Consider the following 27754-nt stretch of genomic DNA (forward strand, 5'->3'; position numbering starts at 1 on the left):
AACTTGAAGGTCAGTAGATGGACACAGACAAAACACTGCTAACAATCAAGAACAGAAAGACCAGAGTAGACTCACAACACAGCATTTTTTGGACAGATGGAATCAAGATGACCTGAGTAAAGAGAAGCAAAGAAAGGGTCCAAATAATCTGTCAAACATGACGGAGGCACTGTTCTAGCATGGGTATGTACAGATGCCAGTTGAAATGGGTCACTGGTGTTTATTTATAATATGAAGTAGCAGGGTAAATTTTGAAGTGTAGAGATATACTGTCAACTCACATCCTGTCAAGAAATCACTGAGAACCTTTAGGAATCACTGCAGCAGCATCCACTTGCAATCATTAGTGCAGCCAGGCTATACTATCATCCCAATTCCAGCTGTCGAACTTAAGAATTTCTACATATTAATCTGCCCATTATTTTATAATATAGTATATAATATTTTTATTATAAGTCTCGTTCAAGATTATTACACATTTATTAAACTCTGATTTGCAGCATTAGACTGCGAGTGTTGCAACTATTTAATGATTCTTGTGTTTAGGCAGGACTGAAGTGCAGTTACTTTGTAAATGCTGCCATCTGCTGGTGAGAACTAGGAAACACTACGACTAGAAAGAACAACACTACTGACAGCACTGGGTCTCTAACAGCTGGGATGGGATTCATTTCCCCCAAAAAACAAACAAACAAACAAACAAACAAAAACCTTTGTTGGAATATTATTTTTGCAGATACGATACAGCAATATAACGATGCAGACTCCATCACAAAGAACCTGAAAACGCCGGTGCTCCCGACTTTTATTTTGAAAGAAGAAACTTTAGTTAAAAATAAAACTACGTGAATATATTTTATTGTAAAAAAAAAAAAAATACCCTAAATTTCAGCAGCCCCTACAAATGACCATGTGCGATTGTCTTTTTAAATGTGAAGTGGAAGATTATTAATTTCTATGAAACATTTATTCTGAAAAGTCTCATATTAACTACGACAGCAAAGCCAACCAATGAACTAAGAGAATAAATCTGCGCTCTATTAAGCTGGCCAATAGCGAAGCGGTTTGGTGAGGGGTGGGATACTACGGGCACAAAGAGCGCGTGAAAATGGTGAGTTTATTTGAAAGTAGTTTCGTTTAGCAAACGTTTATCTTCAGAAGATTTCAAATGTAGAGACAGTATTTAAATATATTGTGTCTAATAGTGTTTAAAATACTATGCGCTTCGGCTCCAGACTGTTAGGGAGTTGTGGGTATAAGCTTCGTGTTTCTGGGAGACTTGGTCACTGAACGCCACTGTTTGGGTTACAGCTGTGTAGCACAGGCGCTTAAATCGTTTTCGAGTCTTTTCTAACTTTATTATTGCTAAAATATTGATGTTTTACATGGTTAAATAAACGAGGACGCTCAGCAGAATCGTTTCTAAACTCACGACGAGGTTTGGTCCGTCAGTGGAAGCGTGCAGCTCGTCTTACTTTCTTTATTATTGGGGGAGATTTAGTGTAAGCAAGTACAGGATCAGTTGCTCATTGGGAAGTAAACCCAAGCCCTCCAGTGTCAGGGACTACAGTAGGGTCTGAATGTGGGTCATGGCTAAGGGGACAGACAGGGGCTCAGGGGCTCTTACCTCCGATCTGGCTATAAGAAGAGGGCCAATAGTATTCTGGAAAACTATTAAGAAATGACCTAAGGTATGGAGGTCAAGGTGAGATCTGGATGACCAGATGAAACTAGGGTAGAAATGGTATGGGCAGCATTGGTTGCATAAACCTAATCTTAATCTAGAAAAGTCTAAAGAAAGAAACCTGACCTGTGATCTCATCACAAAACGCTCTGTTTGAGGAACGTCCAGAGAAGCCGGGTGATGCTGAGACTCTCTGACCTCAATCGACAAAGATAGATTTGGAGGGGAAAAAAGGAAAATCAATTGATTAAAAGAACACCTGACCTACTATAAAGCTTTGTGGTTGTGTGGTAGCCAGTGATTCAAGAAACATTGTTACTAACTACTGGCTTAGTAAAGTGTTCAGGCTTTTGCAAATGCCACCTTTTTATTTATTTTATTTTATTTTATTTATATATATATATATATATATAATTTTTTTTTTTTTTTTTTTTTTTTTTTTTTTTTTTTCTTCATTGTTTGGGGAACCTGAGACCACAAGCAAATGGCTTTGATCCAAGTTATTTTGAAAAAGGATTTTTATATTTGGTAAATTAATTTGCAAATTAAATGGCAAGTAAAGTCTCTTATTGAGTAATGGTATTTTAAAAATTAATTTGAGGATGCCTGCAGATATTCGGTATGAGAGGTGTTCATGCTCTAGATCATTTGCCGACTCCAGCGCTGAGGCCTGCCTCACAAACCAAGTTCATCTTTGACAAGGTTTGACAAGCAAACGGCTAATTGCTTGAAGCACAAAAAGGATTTGACCCATGACTCTGTTTGAGTAAAACATAAAACTGGGTTGAGCAGAGTGCAGCTGGAGGTAGGTGAAGTGAATAACAGGTGCCCCCCCCAGTAACGGGGTCATCGGTGCCCAATGGTCATAATGTGATTCATGAAGGTCCCACCTCACAACTTGAAGGACATGAAGGATCTGCTGCGAATGTCTTGGTGCCAGATACCATAGGACAGAGCTGTTTTGTTGGCATTAGGGGACTTGCGCTAGATCAGGCAGGTGGATTTAATGTTCTGGCTGATTGGTGTATGCTGTGCTGAATGTGTAATGTTATTCTTAAATTGTTTTACAGCTTTTCTATTCATTCTTCAAGTCCCTGGTGGGCAAAGATGTGGTTGTGGAGTTGAAAAATGACTTGAGGTGAGTTATGTGGGTGAAATCCTGTGACAGAACACCTCGTACACTTTAACAATGTACCTTTTTATAAAAAAAAAATAATAATGTCATTTTTGTAGCTTTTTGTCTATGTAGAATGTATGTAGAATTGAGTTGAGTTGACTTGTCATGGCCTGTTTACTAACTTCTGTAAAATGTTCTTCTGCAGCATATGTGGCACGCTACACTCTGTCGATCAGGTATGTCAGAATAGTACATGGTCTATTCTATACTGGTACTGCTTAATGTTGGCCTTTTTTGCTCAGCGGTTAGAGTGCCAGGATATCGATAACAGGGTTGTGGGTTCGATTCCCGGGCTTGGCTAGCTGCCACTGTTGGGCCCTTGAGCAAGGCCCTTTACCCTCTCTGCTCCCCGGGCGCTGGAGTTGGCTGCCCACCGCTCTGGGTGTGTGTGTGTACTCACTGCCCCTAGCTCACTAGTGTGTGTGTGAGTGTGTGTTCACTACCACAGATGGGTTAAATGCGGAGGACCCATTTCGCTGTACAGTGCACACTGTACAATGACAAATACGTGCACCTTTACCTTTACCTTTACCTTTACCTTTGTTTTGTCTTTTTGTAATGAATCTTTTCTGCTTTTTTTTTTATATTTCCTACAGTATCTGAACATCAAACTCACAGACATCAGTGTCACTGACCCTGAGAAGTATCCACATATGGTGAGGAAAACTTCTTGCTTGTTGCCTGGACGTGGTTTTATCCAGGGATGGGGAACTTTTGTCCTGTAGAGCTGGAGTCCAGGACTGTTTGTGCTTAAATTAGTTTGGGCATCAGTTTAAGCATCTTAGTTTAAGCATATCCAAAATATATATAATATCTCATTCAACATTTTTAGTTATTTATTTTATGCTTCATTGGTGTGGGTGATCTCAGTCTGTGCTTTAGTCCCATAATTTGGGTTTTTCTGAAACGTCTCTGGAATTCTATTAATGTTTATATCCATTCTCACTTGTTAGGCGTATTGCTTTGTATTTGTACAGCGCAATGAGTGAGTGAGTCTGTCTAACGTGTGAAGATGGGCCATTCCGTGACTTGCTTGTTTTAACCTAGTCTTTGCTGTCCCTAGCTGTCAGTGAAGAACTGCTTCATCCGTGGCTCAGTGGTGCGGTATGTTCAGCTTCCTGCAGACGAGGTGGACACTCAGCTCCTTCAGGATGCCGCACGCAAAGAGGCCATGCAACAGAAACAGTGATTCCTCGATGTTCATTTTCCATTTTGGATGGACTTCTTGTAAAAACATGTTAACATCAGTGATTTCCTTTTTCTTTTAAGCACAGAATTTTGTATACTGTTGTGACCTGATGTATGGAGTTTGTTGTTTCTGAATATCTGTTGTCTGCAGATATGAGTGGCATATGGTTTAACCAGTCAATGTTTAAGTCTTCAGTTTTAATTACCTGTAGGTTTTTTTTTTTTTTTTTTTTTTTTTTTTTTTTTTCTTCTCAGGTTAATTTGCAGTACATTGCTCTGGTCAAATACATCACTCTGTAGGCAATTCATTGTAGGCCAGCGTATATCGTTTGTCTTTAAAGCAGGTGAATTCTGTTTCATTTTAGTTTTTTAATAACAAAAAACAAAGAAAAGTCAAAGGCAATGAATGCACACCCAGAGGGAGAGATCGACCACTGAAGAATCATACCCATGTTGAAATAAAACCACGATCCTGAACAGTGTCATGTGTTTCTCCTGTATGATTCACATAATTTGTGAGCAAATTCTCAGTGAGCTACTAGATACGGGAGAGACGGAAGCCCAAATGTGGCCCCTGTCCATTAGGCTTTGGGCTGAAGTTATCTGGCTAAACTAAGAGATCCTGCTAGGTGAAATTACATGCCGCTGCACAACTTAGTGTTTTCTCTGCTTTACTGACTCGCAACTTCATTTCCTGATTAAATTCGAGCAGGACAGCCGTAGAACGTACGGGACTGGAGTCCTTCAGGAGCAGCTGGGAAACCACTCTCCCTGCTACACATCCTGCATGGCTCTTCCTTGCCGTTTGCACAGCTTGAGATCTAGAAGGTTATAAAATGTTCAGATCATTCTGATTGATTCATGGTTGGGTTTTTGTGGTCTTGTATGATTAGAAAAGCAACTCTTCATTCATATGTTTTTCTGTAGTCCTCGTGTTTGTGATAAAATTGCTGGATGGATGAACCACCTGTCCAGAGTGGGCTTCTGAGATACTGGAATATCAGGGTAAGGTGCCAGGACCGCAGTCTAGTGCTACGGGCATTTTATGTTTTTAGAGGAAGCGAGGTTATGGGTGGAAAACAAGGCCAAACCAAGACTCGATCATTTTATTTTCTAGTGCTTTTAGGTTTTCTTTTTAATAGCTTTTTAAAAATGCACTACTGCTGTCTGGAAGCGATCGTTGAAATGAGACATGTTTCTGACTAACCTGTTTTAAATGGCAACAACCAGACCCAGTTTTTGGGCTGACCACTTGCTTTCCATTGCATCTAGGCCTGCTGAACATGTGATCCCCATCAACCACACTGGTACACACACAGTACAAAGCAAAGAAGTTTAGTTAGTTAATGGAAAGTAGACCACAAATAAAGTTATTCTCTTTAGTCCCAGAATAATAGTTTTTTTTTTTTTTTTTTTGGATTTTATATATATATATATATATATATATATATATATATATATATATATATATATAATGTGTGTGTTTTTTTTTTTTTGGGTCAAATATCCCTTGTAGTAGATCGTGGCTTGCTTGAGGTAATTATTGTATTGTATTGTATTCAGTAATGTGTGCTTTTGTTCAAATTTATTTTCATAAACAGTAAAACAGCTGAAGGAAACTGAGCTGGAGTAGCCAGGAGGCTCCAGCCTTCTCCTCCACAACAGGGTTAAGACGTCAATCAGCGAGGTCAATGAACTGTACTTGTGTGTGTTAGTGTGTGTAAATTCAACTAAAACGGCTCTCGGTTTCCTTTCTAGACACTGTAACCACACACTGCGATACAGTACAAACCACAGCACCTCACACACTTCTACTGATAAACTTATTTTGGCGCGCTGTGGGGGAACCGCACTTTGGGTCGCCCCTGCGAGAGGCTGTCATGGCGCCGCGCAGGTAGCTAGCTAGCTACCCTGAAGTAACGAAGGAGTTGCTGGTGGGCTGAAGGGGAGAGGACCATCCTATCTACAAGTTTAACAGTCGTTCCTTCACAGCTTTTGTAAACCATACAACAAAAAAAAAAAAAAACGTCAGCTGGCTAAATAAGCTACACTATAAGCACCGCTGATAGTGAGCAAGCCCGAAGAAAGGGCACACGCTGTAAATAGGACGTGGCCTCGCTCTCTAGCGCTAGGTGTCTGTAGTCACCCTCACAGACAATTAGCGCTAGCTCCGCCCATTTGAGCTCATTAGGGCTGTTGTTGGCCTGACTGACTAGCTAGGGTACTGGTATAAGATTGGGCTAAACCGACAGGCCGTGCTCCCCTACTTAAACACTCCGGCAGGCTCGTTAGCCCGGCTGGCTGGAATTTGGCTGTTTGACTTTTTTGCGAAGATGGTAAGTTTTGAGGGGACGTTAGGAGACTAGCGCTAGCTAGCTAACTTGACCTCCAGTGGTGAAACCTGGCCTACTGAGAAGTCTCGTAACTAGCTAGCTAACGTGTAGGGTCAGGGACTACTTAGCTAGCTAACGTGTATGGGCAGGGACTACTTAGCTAGCTAACGTGTAGGGGCAGGGACTACTTAGCTAGCTAACGTGTAGGGGCAGGGACTACTTAGCTAGCTAACGTGTAGGGTCAGGGACTACTTAGCTAGCTAACGTGTAGGGTCAGGGACTACTTAGCTAGCTAATGTGTAGGGTCAGGGACTACTTAGCTAGCTAATGTGTAGGGTCAGGGACTACTTAGCTAGCTAAACATCACCTGAAGATGGTCAGACAGTTTCTTGTTAAATGAACTTGGTATGAGAGGCCACAGGTCACATCACTCTGTAGGCTAAATGAGTTCAGTTAGCTAGCTAACAAGGTAGAGCCCACTACATAGACCTGACCTAGCTAGCTAGCAACGTAGTACGTAGTAGCATTGATTTAATGAGCAGAGACTAGTTTGGTTTTCTATTCCATAAAAACTGAACTCCTCTGTAGGCTCAATGACTTGAACCTAGCTAGTAGCTAGATATGTTAGCTGAGCAGCATGCTAAAAGTCTACCGTGCTTTGCCTTCCAAGGCTGAACTCTAGCACCCCTAATTCTAGAGGTTCGCTATGTAGCTACTGATGATCGACTCTCACGTGCTCGCCCAAGGTGCTTGTCTGTCTGAGGAGAAATGAGGGGGCTCTTAATGTCTCACTGGCTTCTGGATCCGTTCTCCTAACCCCCCCTATAGGAGGAAAGGGCTCAAATCAAATCAAAATCAAATCAAATCAAATTTTATAGTATAAGTATAACTTGCAGTGAAATGCTTTTTTGACAGTCTGCCCACATCAAGCTATACAATAAAAATCTACATTTAAACTTAACTAAACCTTAACTTAATGAAGTAAAGTGCAAAAGAAAAATAAAATAAAAATGAAGAAAATAAAAATAGAATAAGTTACATTTAAGTTAACGAATAGAATATAAAAATGAAAATATAGAAATATAAGCAAAAAAAAGTACAGAATACAAATATACAAATATATATATATACAGAGATGAAATAGTGTGTGTGTGTGTGTGTGTGTGTGTGTGTGTGTGTGTGTGTGTGTGTGTGTGTGTATATATGTATATATGTATGGCTTGTGGAAAGAAGCTCCTCCTCATTCTCTCTGTGTTAGCCTTCAGGGTTCTTAAGCGTTTCCCCGAGGGCAACAGAGAGAACAGTCCATTGTTGGGATGACTGGGGTCCTTCACAATCTTCTTGGCCTTGGTCCAACACCGCTTCTTGTAGACGCCAGCAATTAACTGTAGGGGGTTCTGCACATCAATGAGAAAAGCGAGATCTCCTTCTGCACTGATAAATGGCTAAAATAGAGCCTTAAAATAAATGACAAGGTCTTTTATACTTGTCTCATGTGAATCTTATTTGGCTGAGACTGCGGTGAGATTAGTCTGACCAGGCTACATGGTGAGGAAATCAGAGGGTTGTTTTTCAGTAGCTGAATTCCAGCAGGAGATGAAATCTCAGATCTCAAACAGAACTTAATGAGACTAAAATGAGATGCTTAAAAATTCTGCTTTCCTCTGGGTGACCATTTGCAGGAGGGGAAGCATGGCACTGGTATGGAGTCCAGCAGCGGGCCTGACTACAGTCTTTCAGAGAGCGAGGTGAACTTGGCAGACTGCTGCACTTTAGTACTACAGCTAATGTAGCTTTTCTGTCAGACTCTTCTTGTAAATGGTCCTTAAGCTTTGCCCTTCTTTGTTTCCTGCTTTCTAGCTGGATGAACACTTCACAGAGGACCCTGTTCTTAACTCCTCCATCTCTGACCTGTCGGACGAAGAGGTACAGAGAGTGACTGCTTCCTTTTTTTGGTGTGGGTTTCACGAGAAGTGCATATTGTTGAGCAATTTTCTGTGGTAAATCCAAAGGCATGTCTCTTTAGATTTCAACAAAGAAAGAAAACCACTGGAGGCTGGGCCCAGAAGACCTTAACGATACACTTGTGTATGATTTTGAGTTGGGACGTTGACTAAAGTTTCTGTGATTGTGTTTTTTTTTTTGTGTGTGTTTAATGTGTACTGTGCTCCTATTACATGCTTTTATTGTTTTATTAATAAAAATATTTAAATGCCTGGTTGTTAGTATGGCAGATTTAAGTGGATTTCTAAAGTGATCTATTTCTGTACAGTCCCTCCCCTCCCATAATGAAATGTGAGATTTTGGAAATTGTGATGGCTGAGAATGTGCAAACGAGTCAAGCAGGATTAAGATGATGGTTAATTTGGGTTTTGAACTTGAAAACTAAGCGTTGTGGGGGAGCGGGGTGGAGAAGCAAAACGTGGTCATACCTGTCCTACAGTTGCCTTAAAGGGATCTGATACCTGCATGGTTTAGGATGTACAGTACACCACTGTCAGATTTCTGCCATAGTGCTGCTGTTGAGTACAAAGGTATAATTTATTAGCAGGTTTTGGCCCAGATGTGCTTTTTTTTGTTTTTCTCCTCCCAACTACTCTTGCTTAATTATGATCTAATCATTTGATTGAAAGATTTTCCTTAAATGGCCCTTTCTTTTTTTTTTTTAAATGTATTTATTTTATTAACAATGTCTGCTTTTGACAACTGCCGCCTGGAAACACCTCATAACTATAGGTAGGCAAAATGTGTAATGAACTTTTCCTGATACTCCTTATTTATCCAGATATTTTGAGACAAAATACATCAGTAGTGACCAAATTCAAAAACTGCTATCCAAATACAGTCCCCTACTTCGTGCAGTGATGGTATATTGCAAATATTGCTGCACCCTATACTGTTAAACAGGACTAATTATCTCCAGTTTGTCTGATTTTTAGTTTTCTTTTTTTGTTTGAACCCTGTAGCAGCTCTGTACATGGTGTAAATAATTCTGGATGAACAGACCAACAGAACTGTTCCAAATTATTTGGAATAAACTCTAACATTAACTTCTGTTCAAGTTAGGATTTTTGCCTTCACCTATAAACTCACTATTTTGGAGATGCATGTTTTGTGACTTAAAGCTCTTTGTAATAAAATGTGCACTAGGTCAGTGTTGTCAAAGCCTACTTCTGGTTTAAAATTGCATGCAAGTCATCAGAGTAAGTTGGCATATATGAAAGTGTAGTATAGTAGAAGTGTAAGGTATTTTCATATTTCTGAATTTCATAACAGTTTTAGTGTTCATTCATTTTGACCTGCATACCAAATTGTAAAGTGTAATGCAGATTTATTGCTGAAGGTGCCTTTTATCATAGATACTTTATTGATCCCAAAGGAAATTCACACAATACAGCACAGTAATACAATATACATGTACATACTATAAATACAAGTTCAGCACTATAAAATCTCAGTGTTGTACTAGGCCTATATTCTATTCCTCTTGTTGAAGGTTTGCTGGGTTCCAGACTGGTGATGGACCTGCTTGTAATTTTCTGTAAGCTTACTATGGTAGAAGACACTCTTGCCTTTTGAACCCCCCCCCTCCTCTTCAGTTGCACTTGAATTCTTACTGCTGAAGAAAACCTTTGTCTATTCTTGGTTTTTTTGTAAAAGGGAAATGAAATGTTGGAGGTGTAGAGCTTCTATTGTGGGCATTTCACTACCTCATAGATGCGCTGGTTTAGTTCCTTACACTCTCGCGTATGGTGACTCTCTAACAACTCTACTATTGTTATGGCATGCGCACAGCTTTTCCCTCAAACGCCCTGCTTCCTCAAATGCTGGTCCTGGAGGGCCGTGGCACTGTGGTTTTGTTTTCCCAGAACCTGCACGCTTAATTCAGCTTAATATTTAGCTGGTGGATTGCATCAACTTTGCAGGAGCTGGAGACAACGGTGCAGTGTTGTATGCCTCCAGCCTTAGAAGCTGAGAGCTCTGATTTGATGACTATTGCACTTGTAGTAATTAATCATGAGTGAATGAACAGTAGAGGATGTTGTAAAAAAAGTAAGGAGGCAGGTCTACAGAGTTGTACATAGAAATTCAATACTTTTATTTTACATTCATACACCTATTATACAGTTAGCTTAATGCATTAAAAAAAAAAGAAAGCCCAATGCCAAAACACCTCCTGAAGATATACAGCTCGAGCAATAATGAATTAGCTGTTTTTCTCTTTTTCCATTTTTTGAAAGTTGGTGAAAAGCATTTAGAAAACACACGCATACACACACAAAAAAGAGGGGGAAGGAAAAGGACAAGTGTTGCCCTGCAGTTGTACCTTAGTAGAGCTGGGCTGAATGGAAAGGAATTCAGTCGCCATTGAGAAAGGCACCTTGAATACACAGTGTATATACAGACAAAAGGAGGGGGGGGGGGGGGCTGGGCAATATTACAACCTGTTACTGTAGCTTCTAGTACAATGACAAAACTGTAAACCTTCACTTGCTGATAGAAATAAAAACAAAAATCACATTTCTATACAAATACAACTGAAGCAAAATATCTTATTGGTCGTACCGTAGCAGTACCAGTTTTTCTTTGTGTGTGTTTTTATTTTTTTTTAAATGCATATTTTAATATTTCATTAAAGATTGGTTCTGCCAGCAGAAAGCAATCTTGGGGATATAATTATGCATTATGTCACAATGTTTATGCATCTGCCTGCTTAATGAATGTTTACCAGTAGCAACCCACCTCATGCATGATTTACACTTGAGAGAGCAGCTGTCATTCTCATATACAAATAAAACCAATTAATATATTAAACGTTACAGTCACAGTCGGGATTTCCGTCCACGACCGAGGCCTTTCTAGTGTGGTGTAGCCTGTACACATATATATATATATAAAAAAAACTATGAACATGATTCTTTACACTGCCAGAAATACCGTTGCCTTAAAATATACCAACCTTCAATTAAAATTCCCCAATACTTTCAGAAAAAGTAAGTTTTCTTTGATATAAAATACTGTATTCTCAAAAACTGGATTTAAATGTTTTACATTCCATCCTCCGTTTTTTTTTTTCCTCAACAAAATAAAGCTTTTTTTTTTCTCCCTAACTCAAAGCTTAAAAACACTCAATGTTACTGAATATTTATATGCAAATATAAACAATAAAGTGACAAGAGACCGTATGTGGTTCTATGTTCACATGTAGAGGAAACCCGTAGAATGGCATTGGATGCCTAGTTTTTTTTTTTCTCTTCTTCTTCTTCTCTTCTTATCTGATCAACACAGTGTGGCACTACAATTTTGGATGATTGTACGAGTCAGGCTCAGAGAATGCCATGGTCAGGGCTGGCCCATGCATTTGTTCAGCAAGCCTTGGTCAGGTCAGTGGGCAGGTCTGTTGTGGACATGCGGTACTGGATCTTGGTGTTAGTGATGGCGCCATGCTTCTGCCGGAGGTGCAGCCGCAGCTGACTCTTGTGGCGAAAGTGCAAGTTGCATTTCTCACACTGCAGAATGAATGAAAAGGGGACAAAAGGTTCTTCAGTGTCTTGGTCATTTATTGTTACCATTTAGAGGCAAAAAAAGACAATTTGATGAGACAATTCGAATTTTGTAAAAGGTAGGCAGGGTGCTCCATTTGACCATCATAGTTCAAGCCCACAGTTCGTCACTCCGTGGGACTCCACAATATGCATTAGTATTAAAAACTCAATAATAAACCTAGGGTTTAATTCTAAATGAATCTCAGTTTGCTCATGAAAATGTGTGACGTGTGCTCTGTACTCACATGATAGGGCTTTTCTCCTGTGTGTATGCGCAGGTGACTCTTGAGCGTCTGCAGGTGTCGGAAGCGAGTGCCACAGATTTCACAGGGATATGGCTTCTCTCCGGTGTGGATCAGAACGTGGGCGCGCAGGTGAGCGACCTGGCCGCAGAACATTAAAGCCATTTAATTCACACCGCAAGCCACATTGCTGTACCTCCCACATGATCCTGTTCTGATGCTTAGGTGAAAAGACTTACCTGAACGAAACGAGCACCACATGTCTCACACTTGTATGGCTTTTCTCCAGAGTGAATGCGCGTGTGGGTCTTGAGGTTAGCTGGTCGATTGAACTGTGCACCACAGATGTTGCACCGGTACGGCTTTTCTCCTGCAGCGTAGACAAATACAAGTTGAGGCACGGATCTATAAACTACAGCTACGTGTTAAAAAAAATAAAAATAAATAAAATCTCTTGACCGGGAATATATGTTTTTTTTTCTTTTACCTGTGTGAACTGTCTTATGGCTGGCAAGGTTTCCCTTATAGCGGAACGCTGCTTGGCACCGGTCACATTTGTATGGCTTGTCACTGTGGACCTGAAGCATGTGGCGTTTCAAAACCTCCTCTTCTGCAAATTTGGAGTCGCATTCGTTACAGAAGTATGTACCGTTTTCTGCAAAGTGAAGGGATTCACATAAAAAAAAAAAGAAGATACAAAATTAGCAAGTAAAGCCACTGCTAAGCGGTTACGGTCATCATGACCTAAATTCAATTAAGGGTACAGGGCTTAAGCTTATGCAGTAGAAACCAATAAGCAAACGACTGGCTCACCACAGCTGGAGTCGGAGTACTCGGAGTGGAGCTCAGACATTTCCTCAGTTAGGCGCGAGCCGGGAGTGTTGGGACAGACGTCTGAGTGTTGCGGGGACTGCGAGCCGCAGGAGGTGCACTTTAAATGGCTCATATAAAGAGAAGAGTGGCTGTCACTGTTCCTCTGTGATCCTTCCAGAGTTCTGCAGAAGAGAAATGTGAAGGGTTTGTTTTTTTTTCCCTCCCATGTTTTTAGCCTTTTTCACTGGAGCAAATGCAGCCACAACTGGCATTCTCACACTCATTTTTAGGATGTTTGATGAATTTCACACATCCTAGCTAAGAAGGTAAATCCTCACTGTGCTCTAAGAGGATTGGAATGGATGAAGAAAAATTCAATCTGGGTTTTTAGAGGTAGTGGGAGGAGAACTGTGCCACAAAACACTGGCAAGCTGGTTCTCCACATTATTGCATGAGAAAGCTAGATGGCATAACCAGTTTGGGATCGCTGGACGTGTTCTTTTGCTGTCACATGTTAATAAAAGACAACAAAATGGCTTAGAACATGGATACTCATCTGAAGGTTTGCAATGCTTGTGCATATGTATGAAGAGACTTGCATGCATTCAGACTGAGCTTTCACCAATTAGATCAAAGAGGAGAGCTTGTTAGTGAAGTCAGGTGGTGGTTTTCTTGCAGACACTGTCTTTCTCTTGAGTACAGTGGGCTTACAGTAATATCCATGCTTTAGTCGGTACCACAATTTATAGTAGTTACTGAGCAGTAAACCTTAATAATAAATCAGCCTGCTGTTTAACGCTTTAAACTGTACAGTTCTGTACAAGGGCCACACTTAATTCCTCGCTGATGGCACATTCATTTATAGTAAAGTCAATAAATAACTAAATACTAAACCTGCAGGTTTACTATATCTCAGCTGGAAAAACAGATGGAAGAGCTCACCTGTTGATGATATTGTTGAGGCGGCTGGCTTGGGGCACAGTGAAGTCATCGCTGTGGTCACTCAACTTCGTGTTGGTGGCATGCGAGTCTGGGTGGTCAGTCTCAGAAGTCGGATGGAAAGCAGGCAGTCCCAGCCGCTGAGGCGAGCGCATCTCAGGGTCATGAGGACTGCTCTCTTCCTCCTTGGTGCTCTGATTGAGCACGATAAATTTGTACTTTTTCCAGTTGCGAGCCTTCGGGTCCTGCGTGCCTGGCAGAGTTGGTGGCTGCGAGGCTTGCGAGAGGGCGGCGTTCTTGCTGCTGCTCGACTCTGTTGGAGAGTTGGGCTGGCAGTCAGATTTCAGAGGGCTCTGGGGGCTGCTCATCAATGTCTTGCGACCACTGGAGGGCATGCCCATGGAGTAGTGTTGGTGGGTCAAGTCCTCTTCGGTCAGCGGCGCCTGCTCTTTACCCATCTCCCGCTGCTGTTCCTGGGATAGCCCAGCCATCCCGTGCTTTCTAGAGCTCATGCCAATGGACTGCACCAGTCCTTCCAAGCTCTCCCTCTTCATCTCCTCGTTCCTGCCCAGCTCCCGGGAAGAGTAGGGGCCGGCGTGGCATGCACTCGAGGCAGTGGCAGTGCTGCGTCCGTAATCAGCCAGCATTGAGCTTGTACCGTCGGCTGGAGAGCAGTGTTTGTGTTGGATGGGGCCTCCTTTGGAGAAATCAGGAAAAGTATTTTTGGCATCTGTCAGCTTGCAGAGAGGGAACGGGAACCCCTGCATGGGGAACTGGCTATAGAGGTGATACGAGCTGCTAGGAGCGTTAACTCCATTGAATATGCCAGCTCCATAAGGTCGCCCGTCTCTAAAAGGTCCTGCTCGCCCCGGCATGTTCTCCACCACCTCATGCGGTCTGTAACCATGAACATCTTGAGATAAAAGCAGAGGGCTGACCAGGAAGTCCTCTCTGGGCAGTTTCATAGAGGAGTCACTGCAGGGGGAAAAATGAAAGCATTAGAACCATAGTGTTGCTAATGTACCCTGAACCTCCTAAAATATAACTTTACAGGAGAGGGAAACTTCTTAAATGTTTAAGTGCAGTTAAGTACATAGATCTCACAGGTCATTTGGGGCAATTGCTATCAATCAAGGTCTTGATGTGACAGCAACAATATATATATATATATATATATATAAGTACACAAACAGTTCAGTCCACCTGCAAGTACTTTAAGATTGTAATTCCTGGTGCATACCTGGACTTAATGAATCTGTGGCAGGTGTCAACGACGTGGTCCATCTGCAGGTAGATGGCGGTGTTCATGACAGCCATAATGAGGCTCTCCTTCAGTGTGAGGCGAGAAGTGTACATGAACTCCAAAAGGATGGCGAAGCCCTCTGGGTCTACCTTCGGGTCGAGGCTGATAGCGTTTAGGTTGCATTTTAGCGAGTCAGTGAATATTGTGTAGAAGAGCCCGCTGTAGAGAGACAGTAGATGAATACTCTAAGCTTTTAGATTTTCGCTGAATGTGCACTTAAAAGACAGCACCAAAATCTAATTTAGTTGACATATCTCTCTTGTGCAAAAGACACACACAGACACACACACCACAATGTTAATAGCATTAAACTGCACCTGCATGCCATGAGAACTGTTTTGTGAGCGCGAAACTGCTGTCTGTTGACCAGAATGGTGACATCTGTGAGAATATCTCTGCTGCGCAGCCGGTTCAGGTTGAGTAGAACGTCGCTCGCATGGCGCGTGAACTGGATGCAGCTGTCTGCTGCACAAGACATTTTGTCAAGATCTGAAAAGGAAACAAACATTATGTTTGAGTTTCGATGTGCCATTGGTATAATGCTTTGCTGCATATTGGAAACACAATGAACACTAAAGGAAGTGGGCTGGGCAATACTTTTGGCCCAGCCCCAGTTGTGACATTAAGAATAACCAGAACGATGAAAACTGAAAGACTAGCATGCATGAATACAAATGAGACACTGATTACGTTACAATCAGTGAATTTCGTAAGTACAACTGTGCTATATAAAGTAGAATAAAATAAGCTGTTCGATTAAGTTACTTATTGTACATCTCCAGAAATGTAATATCTTGTAAAACTAGGTATATATGAATGTCTTAACTTCATATTTCATTAGACAACACACTGCAAATTACACCTCATTGTTTTTTTTGTTTGTTTTTTTAAACACATAGATCAAGGGAAACACTACAGTCAAAATGTATATCACTGTTCTGTGTAAAATGGAACTGATCTAATTGCAGAAATGATCAACAAATCATCTCAAGGAACAAGTTGCGTTACAGTACTACAGTAAACAAAGCGACATTCACTGTAGTTCCATCGGTTCTCCACTAGGTGGTGCTAAATGACCAATAATTTTGGCAAATAAAAGTTTCATTCCTGATTCCCAAATGGAAAGACCATCGTTTTGTGTTATTAAAGCTTCAGAAATGACCAGACAGTGTTTTATAAGAATTTAACATTGCTTTTGTAAACAATTTTACAATAATTTGACCAATACCAATATCTCACCGTCTCACAATGTCTCTTTAATTTAATTAAGCCTAAAGTGGATGTACTGAAAGTGAATGTGCTGCTCCAGCTCACTGCATTAACCTACTGTAAGAGTGGATTCACTGTTGAGCAGTTTTTATTCTCTCAGGGATTGTTTCTAACAGAGCAGACCTCCTTTTTTTCTGGCAGGTCACATCAGCAGTTTCTCCTCCACATCACCAACACCACATTAAGTACACTGACCAATGTAGTCAGGGACTGTGTGGGAATAAATCTGGCAGTAAACATTTCTTACATGTTGAACATTTCGTCTCCTCTCTGAGCGAGATTCCGTTTCACTGTGAAACCAGTGTCCTTTCTCTCTCACTAACCTACATTCTGTGCCAGTGTGTGTGTGTGTGTGTGTGTGTGTGTGTGTGCACGTGTGTGTGATGATGAAACACTCTCAAATGAGGCAGATCTCATTTTCAGAGTGAAATCAGCATGACTTATGGCCCGAAACCCCTCCAAAGATCACGGGGAACCCCATTTTCCGCACATATAGCTATACAAAACACACACACACACATACTCACTCACACACACACACACTCACACACATGCTGCTGCTCTGAGCGATTCTGTCAGTGAGAGTAACTTTGTCCACTTTTTCCATTTCATTTCAACCTGCTTGCTCTTCTACCACAAGATGTCCCTACGAGTCTAATATACATGAGCACAGAGCCCCATTCAGCTCAGTCCACACTGAGCTCAATATCAGTGCATCACATCAGTTAAGCCATGTCCACATCTGTAAGACGTGCGCTCATTGAATAACTCCGTATAACTCACATTATTTAATACTCTCCTTTACTTATTTATTATCTAGACAGCCCAGGGGGGTTATTTTAATGACAACGCTTCTCACTTAATATCTGTCACAGGAACCGCTTTTAGATAACGGTATGTACTCGTTTATTCCTGCTTCAGCGTGCTCTTAATTTGACATCCCCTTAGACCAGCACTATGAAGCGAGGGCTGTTCTGGCATTAGAATCAAATCCGCGTAGGCTATAGTAGCGATATCCCGTGTCCAGCGCATGATCGTGTTTGATGAACGGTCTGAAACCCAACACACACTCACACACACTCACACACACACATACAGAGCAAGTTTTCTGCTCCGTCCAGGAATAGCACGCGCAGCGCGCTCAAGAGCACGCGGACCCCGTACACACACACACACATACTCTCTCTCTCACACACACACACACTTTTATGACCCCCTTGCTAAATGCCAAAGTCTAGTGAAGGAGCCTGTCATCCGAGACACCTTTCAGACACGCAGTGCAGATCAGATCTGCTGGTAAATTCGCATTGGCAGGCGATCCCACCCGCAGCTAATAATAAAAACACCTCATCCCGTCTCCCCCAAAAAACGCTCATCCCGAGTGTCAACAAACGGCGCGGTGCCTGTCTGAACTAGCCAAACTTTATCGGAACACACATCTGCATCGCTACGAGCTGTCGCCGTGACCCCCTCTCAAACTTTAACATATTTATTTATTTCAACTACTTATTTCATCTTCCATTTCAGACAAACTGGCTCACAAATGCACGCCCGAGTAAAGGCAACAGGCTGGCTAAAACAACAGCCTAGCGTTTCAGGCGACAGGCTAAATCTTTCTAGCTATATTTACTATTTTTCTTGCTTGCAGATTAAAACCCTGTTTTTTCATTCTTTTTTTCCTGCTTACAATTTTGCAAAAACAGCCCCGTGTTTAGTGCAAAAAAAAAAAAGAGAGAACTGCTACAAAAGGAGGTGGCGTTAGCACGACGGGCAGCCGGGGAAGAGCGCGCTGCCTCGGGTTAGCCTCAGCCAGCGCTGCCGCTTCGCGGCGCCTCATCCGCGGCTAATGCAAAACAGATGCACGAAAAAACACACAGACCGAGCAGCAGCAGCAGCAGCAGCTGCCACGACCCTCCGCCAAGCAGACGTGGAAAAAGGGGCAGCACGAATAACACTTGGAAGATGAATTGTGCCGAAACAGTGCCATCGCTCCTCCACAGACCTCACAGACATAAGCACTAATGATGATGATAATAATAATAATAATCAGAATAATCACAATCATAACAAACAAGTGGACACACACACACACACACACACACACACACCAGCCCCCCAAGTTCACACTTGTTTTGACAGCCTGGCTACTTTTAACTTCATCTTAGCACCCCAGATTCTCATGTTTTGACCATCTTCAAGAAAACACACCCAAGCACGTCTACCATGTTCCCCATGCTGAGCACACCACGCACGCACTCACGCACTCACTCACTCACTCACTCCGTCAGTCTCGCACACACGCATATGCACGCGCGCACGAGAGAGCGAGAGAGCGCGCTACCCTGGAGCACACCGTCCCCAAAACTCAAGCCCCGCACATAGGCTACACACACACACACACACACTCTCGCTCTCTCGCAACCAGCCAGTCAGCCAAAGGTGCCTTTCTCCCCGGCTGGATCTGGATGTGTCGACCCAGTCAAGCAATCAGTCCCACATAACACACACACACACACACACCAGCCCCCTAAACAGTGAGCTCCAACCCCTGGACTCTCTGCCACAAAAATAAAGCCCCTTAAAAACACGCGAAATAGACATGTTTTTAAAGACGCTATTCCATGAAACAGCTGTACATGCGCGCATCGCAGCCGCAGCAGCAGCAGCACCCAAGCCAGATTATGGAGCAAAAAGAGTAGAATTTGATTCCCAAAAAAAAAAAAAAATCATCACCTGGTAGTGCTTTCCTAGAAACTTCTTGCATCACCACTTCTAAGAAGCGCAGTTCTAAGAATCAGCGCAGCTCAATTCTCGGAATTTGAGCTTGCGACCGTACCACTTTCTCCGGGCGGGGGTGTGCGCTGTTTTATCTCGGCGGCTCGTTCCACTATTTCGCGGCAACTTTTTTGCACCGTGCTTTTAATCGTCGTTAGTGAAGCCCAACATTTTAAAAAGCGACGTTTAAAAGTATCCAGAAATTGTATTATTCTTTTATCTCTTGTGGGAGAGAGCGCCGTGGACCTGCCGCGGCTTCCCTTCGCAGTGGACTGTGCCAGACAGAGACGGTCACATGGGCTGAGAGAGCTGCCAGCCTCCAAATACTCCCAAACTAATTTGCTGTTACACAAGCAAAAGTGTGTGTGTTCTCTCTCTCTCTCTCTCTCTCTCTCTCTCTCTCTCTCTCTCTCTCTCTCTCTCTCTCTCTCTCTCTCTCTCTCTCTCTCTCTCTCTCTCCCCTCTCTCTCCCCTCTCTCTCTCTCTCTCTCTCTCTCTCTCTCTCTCTCTCTCTCTCTCTCTCTCTCTCTCTCTCTCCACCCCTCCCTGTGTTAAACCCACAGCCATAAGCTATACACAACGAACATATCTGGAGCGGACGACTTTCATAGGCTGTCTGTCTCGTTATATGTTACTGTTGTTTCTTTATTATTATTATTTTTTTATATATATATATATATTATTTTTTTATGGCTTCCAGCGACGTTTCAGTTCTGGTTCGTCGTTTGCTGCGTGGACTTGCTGGGTTTGTGTGGACGGGATTATTTATGAGACGTTGCCGCCTGAACACTGGCTTAAAGTGTTGTAGTAGTTTAACTCTGGTGGATCTGCTTACATGCTGAAGGCTGGCTGTTATCTCTGCTTGCTGCCTGCGGATGCTGCTCTCTGTGGAAGTGTGCATGGCATTGGCAGTAGTGGTGTCTAGGGTAATGCTTCATGGGTGAATGGTAATATCAGTTAAACCACTGACCCTTTTATTTATTTATGTATTTATTTATTTATTTATTTATTTTGTAATTTGTGTTTGTAACTGGTCACCTTTTAATAGATTGAATAGAGAAATGGTGAAACCCTGTTAGAAAGCCGTAGATGAATGTGAATGTGCCTGCATTGTTTTAGTCACTTAACCAAAGCTGCCTGAACTTGCAGTTGGCTTTTTGTTGCAGTGCCTCTCTGCTGTGGCTTCTGATCAGTGTCCAGCATGTAGGCTGATTTGAGCTCCAAGGTTAGATTTCTTTTTCATTTTTGTTGTTGTTGTTGTTGTTGTTGAATGATTTGTACACCACCCCTGTAAGACATTCAGCCAGTCCTAATAGAGTGGGAAGAGAAGAGCTCTGATGAAGGCCTATGAAGAGCTATAAATGATATGGAGTAAGTGTTTCTGTTGTCAAAAGACAAGACAAAAAAACAACACCACACACAATCTACTCTAAAAGAGGAGGACACAGTGTGTAGCTGTCGGTGTAGCTGTCCACGCCCTCTATGAAAATCTATTTTCATAAACATTTGAAATATATACTGTTTTGATTCAGATGATTTAAGTGGATTAAAGGTTCAGATTTCACTGTGGGAAACTGCTAACTCCAGTTACTCATGACGCACACAAACAGCCTGCATTAGCTCATCCTGTTCTAAGATGAAGTAATTACTCCTTCATTATTAATGTTGTTATTATATGGTTATGATACTGGCACTACTAGTAGAAGTTCAGTATTATTATTCTTCCAATACGTTGTTTACTCCATAGCTCCACTCTCGCTGTTAGGCTCACAAAGTAGAGCTCTGAGGCCTGTGAGGAATACAAGAGCTGAGAAAAACGAGGTGTCAGCACATAGCCAGTGCGCTAATGTACTAACAGAAGTGTCTGAGAAATAGTTAAGGGCTCTCGCTTGTTCAGACAGAGCTGTTATTTTCTCCGTAAATGTTAAGCATTAATGGCTTTTGAAGGAAGCAGTTTAAAATAAAATACAGACTGGCAGATCTCTGTAGTACCCTGGCAGTTGTTTTGACGATCCGGGGGCTCGGTTTGATTTGTGATAGTGATTTTGTGATCACTGTTAAGTTTAAACACTGTTACATTGCGAGAAGCAGTATGTTTGCTGGGGGGATGTACACACTTCACCACCTCAACAAGTGTTTTTTTTTCCCCCTCATGGCGGCATATCTTCAGCCTGAAACCTGTTGGTGCTTGAGAGAGGAGAGTAGGCTGGGTTTTTCTAATCTGAATAGAGTCGAGGGTTTTTTCCCCCCCCCTCAGTTTCAAATACAGCATGTGTTAGTTGTGATTTTGAAGAAGTGGAATATTTATAAATCTTACTCTTCACTATCGCATTAGTGAGCAAGACTTCACTACGGTTGGCTTTTTTAGCTCGGAATGCCATGAAGCACAACCCGTTAATTAGACTCTATGATTTAATGTAACGGGAACATGTTGGTGGAAGTGTTTTTCTCCTGAGGTAAATGTGTGGTGTGTAGTAACACAATAAAACAATGCTTTACACCCAACGTCGACATCAGCTCTTTATTTCACACGCTGTTACAGTTGGAGGATTTTGCAGGGTGTGAATTCATGTGAGTCATCTGGTGAAGTGATCGACCTAAGTGTGTCTTTCCCTCTTTGTGGGGATGCTCACTAGTTTGGGTAGGTAGTCTGCAATGTGGCAAATGACTGGAAAAAAGTAGCTGGTGCAGGGTCTAGTAATCACCTGCTTGTCTTCTTCGTTCGCCCGAAACACCAAGCGACTTTAATCGAATTGAATTTTTCAAGCAAATAATTTGAAAAATTTTATATATATAAAATATATTTATATATATAAATATATTATATATATATGAATTTTATATAATAAGTCATTTTACTTTGTGGTATTTTGCTATAATTATAGGCTTTTATATGTAGAATTTAATTATAGAATTTTAGTTTTTAGAGAACAAATGAAAAAAAAAGAAAAAAAAAGGCCGTAACTGTGTGTGTGTGTGTGTGTGTGTGTGTATCTCTTTACACTGTAATCAATCAAGTTTAATCAAATGGTTTATAAGGAATGATTTGATGCAACTCTGGAGTTTCACTTTAATTAGTAAGTCCTACTAAGACTCACCTATTTTTCATTGTAATAATAAAGAAAAGAAGTATTTTGAATGAAATGTGGTATTAATATAAACATTTTTCATGTATTCTAATTATTATTTTAACATTATTACATTATATTATTATTACATTCTACTACACACTCCTGCTAAACGGGTTGCCTTTACGGTTTAGAAAAAAAAGGAAGAAAAAGAAACATTGCCTTTTTTTTCTCTCTTGCCGTCCCCAAACCCCAATCCATCCATGTTTTCAGTGATGTACACAGCACTAAATAAGTGAACTCACCTGGGTAACTGCGTTTGGGGCTCCAGGCCCTTGTCCTGCTCATGCCTTGACACAGGTGCAGCACTTGCTGGGCTGTGGAGGGGGAAGGAGAAGTAGTGTGTGATAAAGGCCTCAGTAGTACAGGTTTGTTTACAAAGATCTACGCTTATAGGTTTATTCAGTTGGTTTAGTAAAGTTCAGTAAATGAATTGTGTGACTAAACAGATATTTGTATTTAAATAGCAGATACTTTTGTCCAGAACGACACATAAAACAAGCAAAGAGCAAGCAAGTCAGACCAACACAAGGCAAGGATTTGCTTTTGCATAGTGGCAGGTTGATGGTGTTATGAGAACGTTGCAGGGCTTTTGCTGCATGCATGAAGTTACCGCACTGTTAAAATGACCCAAACAGATAAGGAAGTTTCATGCAGGTGGAGCGCTTCCTTTCTGTTACATGTGCCTTGTGTATCGAGTATATTATCTCTGGTGTGAACAAGCCAGTGTGCACGGAGGAGTTTGCGCTGGAGTCTGTCTGCCGCCCCACACACTCGTCTGAGAGAGTGCGCACTCTATAAACTGTTCTTTATGTTCTCTATAAACTGCACTCTATGAAATGTTCTTTTCTTCAACAATGACCGACTTTTTTTTTTTTTTTTTTTTTTCTAATTACCTACAGTCCTGGAAAAAAATAAGGACACCCCATGAAAACCCCAAGAAAAACTGTGTCTTTGATGTCCTTTGATGACTTGCGTATTGGAGAATGGAGGACATTGATCATTGTAAATGATCTTCTAGACAGCGGAACTGCTCATATGCATCTACAACCTTTTTGTGGATCTCGCTATAGTGACACCCGTCACAGCAATCAAGAGCAAACCAAAACAAAATGTCTGAGGTTTAAATAAGACAGGCTCCTCCTAAATGCTCTCTAATGATGTTCTAATCATCTGCAGCTGATGTGCTGCACCTGATTCTCATTTTAGGAGTTTGAGTGTCCTGATTTTTTTCCTCATGAGAAAATTGTATTTCTATGAATTACATTTGACAAATAATTTTTATTATTATTATTTTTTTTTATGTATTTAGTTAAAATGTCTCCATCTCTCAATATTGTTCAAACAAAGATCAAATGTCCATATCATTAAATATATTAAAAAAGACAAATATTTAATGGGGTGTCCTAATTTTTCCAGACTGTAAGATATCAGCTTTTCTTACAGAAACTCAAATACCAAAATGAGCCAGAATTTACATTGATACTCATATATACATAAATCTTACCATTAAACACAGAAAAGCCTAATACGCTAAGAGGTGCATGCTAATTGTTTGTCTAATACATGACCACGCAGGTGCCTAATTGAGGGGTATGTCACATACCACCGTGGTCGTAAATGTAGTGGGACCCGACCGTCCTTGCCTCCTAATGAGACTACTTCCAATTGTGCTCCCAACTGTGGGACTCTTCTCCTAGCACAGGCCGCAAATGGAAATCCCAGCACTAACACACTCGTCTGCCTTGCTGAGCTGGGCTTTTCCAGGGTAGGCCCCACGGGATGGACTCATTTTTCTTTTCTTTTTTTTCTTTTTTTTTTATTGCGACTTAAAGTGTGCTGACATTAGTGAGAGTTTTTGCGTTCGTATTCCGGGAAGAGCCTAACTGTACAACAGGAGATGTCCTTGGCATGAAGATACAATGCATGCATGACTATATGTTTGCTATCGACTAGTGGTAGGAAAGACAGTAATACTGCTTCACAATGCTGTAGTGAAGGGGCTGGGGGCATTTCTCTTCAGGCGTTATAGGAGAATATAAATATGTGTGCATTGTTATGCATTTCTTTCTTGTCTGGTGTGCTTTTATATTATGCAGAGGGGTGTTTCTAAAGCAAACAGCCGTGTGTCAATAAAGTGTTTTTCAAAAAAAGGTGTTACAGGTTTAGCTTTAAATGACCAGGAAAAGTGCATTTGCATGCTTGTGTTTCGCTGTCATAGGATTAGGATGGTCTAATAAGATAAGGAGAGGCTGATCAAACCAGGTATTGAAAACATTTGAAGGTGCCTGTAAAGTATTTTGCTCTTCACCTTTGATTTGGCTTGGAAACGGAATGTTTTGGAATGCCAATATTAGAATGACTGATATTCCAACTTCTCAGAAGTTTACTATTGAAACATTGTGCATAACCTTTCAACTTCTTTGGAAATGAATTTTTTGCAGGTTGTTTTTACATGCTGTTTTTGTTTTTAAAGACTCACATGATGTTCTAATTGACGTTAGGAGGCAGTCATGTTAGAACATTGATTTGTTCCAAGCTTTACTGTTGCAACTGTGAATCACTGTTGTATGCTTTGTTTTACAAGGTCATGGTGGCAGCCTTGGACTTCTTTGAAGAGGAGCATAAACAAAGCCCAAAAGGCTATGAGCACACAGCAGCACTGGCTAATGAAATATATATTCTTCCTGCCCATTGGCAGCATTACTGCTGTCAACATTGACAAGTCACATGACAGTGTCCTCTTCTTCTGGTGGTCAGAGTCATGCCTATTAAACTGACTCACACATGCTCTCGGTACTTCGTCACTTAAACCCTGAACCACTGACCTCATGTTGGCACTCATGTTTAATTGTTTTGCTTGTAGATGACTCCTGAATCTTGGAGTGAGCTCTTTTAGAAAGCATGTGTGTGTTCTTTCGGAGGTATGTAGCAAATATGACTTTTTGTTCAATACTGAATTTAACATGTTTTTTTATTAATTAATAGTAAAATAGCACAAATAGCAACATGTGTGCAACATGTAGCATTGCACTGCGTTACACTGCGCATTACATCGTTGTTCAATGACTATTGTTTTTGTATTTGGTGCATCACAGTGGTGAAGTCTATGTGTTGCCAGTGTTGAGGTAAGAAAGACAGGAAGACACGTTCCAAAAATAGTTTGCTTCTGCTCTACCTTGGCTAGCTGCACCTCAGATTGTGTGGGCTGATTTTATAGTGCACAGTTTAGGTGCAGGCACATGCGATACATCTCGAGCCTTTTCATTTTTTTCAGCTCCTCGTTTGGTGGGTCACGGCCTAAGCGCTACTTGACTTCTTGAATATATCTGCGACCGGAACGACGGCAGCCCACCATGTGCAGAGTATTTTCACCAGAAAACCACATAACATGCTGGGTGCTTTTGCAGAGTGAAAGATCTCACTCACTTTCTTCTCTTTAACACCAACTGACCTACTTTGTTCTTTTGCCGGAAGGAAGAGAAAGTGAATCAATTTTGTAAATTGTCCGTCTTTGACCGACAAATGTATGTTTTTCTTTTCTTTTAATATCTGTGATATTAATCTGTTGCTGAATAGTCTGTATTAGCTTGGGGGACGCTGTGACCGTGAGCTACAGATAGGATAGTAAGATAAGATAGTAAGACTTTTTCAGATAACTTTCATTGAGAACAGAGTTTATAGTAATAGCAGTTTACATTCATTAAACCCTAAGGATCTTCATATGAGGAACTGTATACATTTCCCTGACATGTTTAGCTACTGGCACGGCCTCACCATTAGATTCCAAGCCTACAGAGTGCCTCTGTAACCTCCTCACTATAACCTCCATTAATAATGGAAAATAAAGGTGTAATGAGATAATGGCTACTCTGAAATGGCAGGCAGCTTTTATTGAGGGTGAGCGCTGTAACGTAGCATAAGTGAGCAAAGGTTTTCAGCACCTTTTAGGTAAATCGTTTTCACCTTCCCCCGATGGCTCTTGTCATGAGTATAAAGCAGAAGAACTTGTCTCCCTGGAATCGCCCTAATATCTGCCCATTTGGATCCGGCGTCCCACTAAAAACACCCCAGGTGTTCGCAAACCAACAGGGGAAAACGTCTGTGAAATAATTAAGGCCCTCCTTCACAACAATCTCCGATTCAGCACTGCCAAATAAAGAGCGCATTGAGCTCCAAAACAAAGAGCAGCGTCAACTTTATTTCAATCCACTCGGGGGTTGTTTAAGGCGCTCCGACGCGGTTATGCATAATACACGGCCATAAAGCATCCAGGAGTTTGGAGAGAAATGTGTAATTTACCACGGCCCCCTGCAGTGCCCAGCCACATGCGAATGAGATAATTACCGCAAAACCTTGGCAAACTTTTACCCAGCCGGTTCCACATGAAAATAAGTGACCCACTTAGGAAAAGACGGGAGGGGTGCAGCGGCGAAGGAGCCTTGATCAGTGATCAATGATGTTTTGTCTCGTAAGAGAAGCACCTTAGCATATAACAGCACTTCAGGCTGCCCAGAGGCCACACACAGGCCGACCATTGCTCTGTTTGAAAGGAAACAACTTAACTATGACTTGCGAGCACAACTTTCTCATTGGCGCTTCCATTCCTGACAGCATAAACATGTTTGATTATGAGACCAAGACATGTTTTGTTTCTCTTCTGAATACATAGTCCACTTAGGACCATCTTTGGTGAAAAAGCCGTCCCTGACATTCCTAGCTGGATACAACACTCTCTATGAAAGAGCAGTGCAAAAAAAAAAACCTGCTATTTGAGTCATTATCATGGATCTTCTACTCTTGGCCCGAGTGTTGCGTAAAAACTTTGAGAACCAGCGTCTGTGATGCTAAATTGGTTGCTGCTTTGAGTAGTGCCCATTAACGCAAGCTTTAGCACCGGAAGCTGCTCCGCAGTCTTTTGTACATGAGTGGCAAAAATTTCCCCTCATTTCAGAGCAAAAATTTTGCCAGCTTCAGCTCTCGTCTGCAGCGAAGGCTCGAACCGGCCGTGTTTGTCAGAGGAATGATGCAACCGTGCTGTAACGCGGTGCGGATCTGCTGTTAGCAAGTACTCAGAGGCCCTCTCAGTTCCTCTTAAAAAAAGCACTTTTGTGTTATTAAGTTTGAAAGCGGCTTTTCCTCCTTCTGTGTCCATAGAGGACTGTCGCATGGACTCTAACTCCTCTTTTTCATGTCAGCAATTTACTGCTTAGTTCAGACTAGCATCATCCCGTTACTGTTGGACCCCTAGCATGAGTAGTTTTCTTTCTTTCTTTGTTTTCGTGGTTGCACTTAAAAATTGCTTTTGGACCTCACGACCCCGTGTAATTCTTCCAGAAGGTGTTATGTGGTCAATC

The 27754-nt window shown here is 41.6% G+C and overlaps 2 protein-coding genes across 5 annotated transcripts in view; one reads left to right on the top strand and one right to left on the bottom strand.

The window, feature by feature from the left end:
• Positions 1 to 1052: 1052 nt before the first annotated feature.
• smx5 lies at positions 1053 to 4531 on the top strand. The gene is made up of 5 exons (XM_072682990.1): positions 1053 to 1111; positions 2755 to 2822; positions 3007 to 3037; positions 3458 to 3517; positions 3925 to 4531. Exons 1-5 carry the CDS (start codon positions 1109 to 1111, stop codon positions 4048 to 4050), a joined length of 288 nt encoding a protein of 95 aa, XP_072539091.1. The 5' UTR covers positions 1053 to 1108; the 3' UTR covers positions 4051 to 4531.
• Positions 4532 to 10457: 5926 nt separating this feature from the next.
• The window catches only part of bcl6aa (BCL6A transcription repressor a), a 31173-nt gene continuing 13876 nt past the window's right edge, over positions 10458 to 27754 (bottom strand). The window contains exons 2-10 of one of the 4 annotated variants that reach the window (XM_072684121.1): positions 22643 to 22714; positions 15543 to 15714; positions 15163 to 15384; positions 13926 to 14897; positions 12984 to 13165; positions 12658 to 12825; positions 12410 to 12540; positions 12174 to 12311; positions 10458 to 11892 (exon numbers count right to left, since the gene is read on the bottom strand). In XM_072684121.1, the coding sequence (XP_072540222.1) occupies positions 11749 to 11892; positions 12174 to 12311; positions 12410 to 12540; positions 12658 to 12825; positions 12984 to 13165; positions 13926 to 14897; positions 15163 to 15384; positions 15543 to 15714; positions 22643 to 22714 (2201 nt within the window). In that variant the 3' untranslated portion in view covers positions 10458 to 11748. Of the gene's footprint in view, positions 11893 to 12173; positions 12312 to 12409; positions 12541 to 12657; positions 12826 to 12983; positions 13166 to 13925; positions 14898 to 15162; positions 15385 to 15542; positions 15715 to 16552; positions 19149 to 19227; positions 19269 to 22642; positions 22715 to 27754 lie in introns of those variants that run through there. The other 3 variants (XM_072684117.1, XM_072684120.1, XM_072684118.1) reach the window with 3 other exon arrangements.

The sequence above is a fragment of the Salminus brasiliensis genome, chromosome 7 (assembly GCF_030463535.1).
Source record: "Salminus brasiliensis chromosome 7, fSalBra1.hap2, whole genome shotgun sequence".
Taxonomy (NCBI): domain Eukaryota; kingdom Metazoa; phylum Chordata; class Actinopteri; order Characiformes; family Bryconidae; genus Salminus; species Salminus brasiliensis.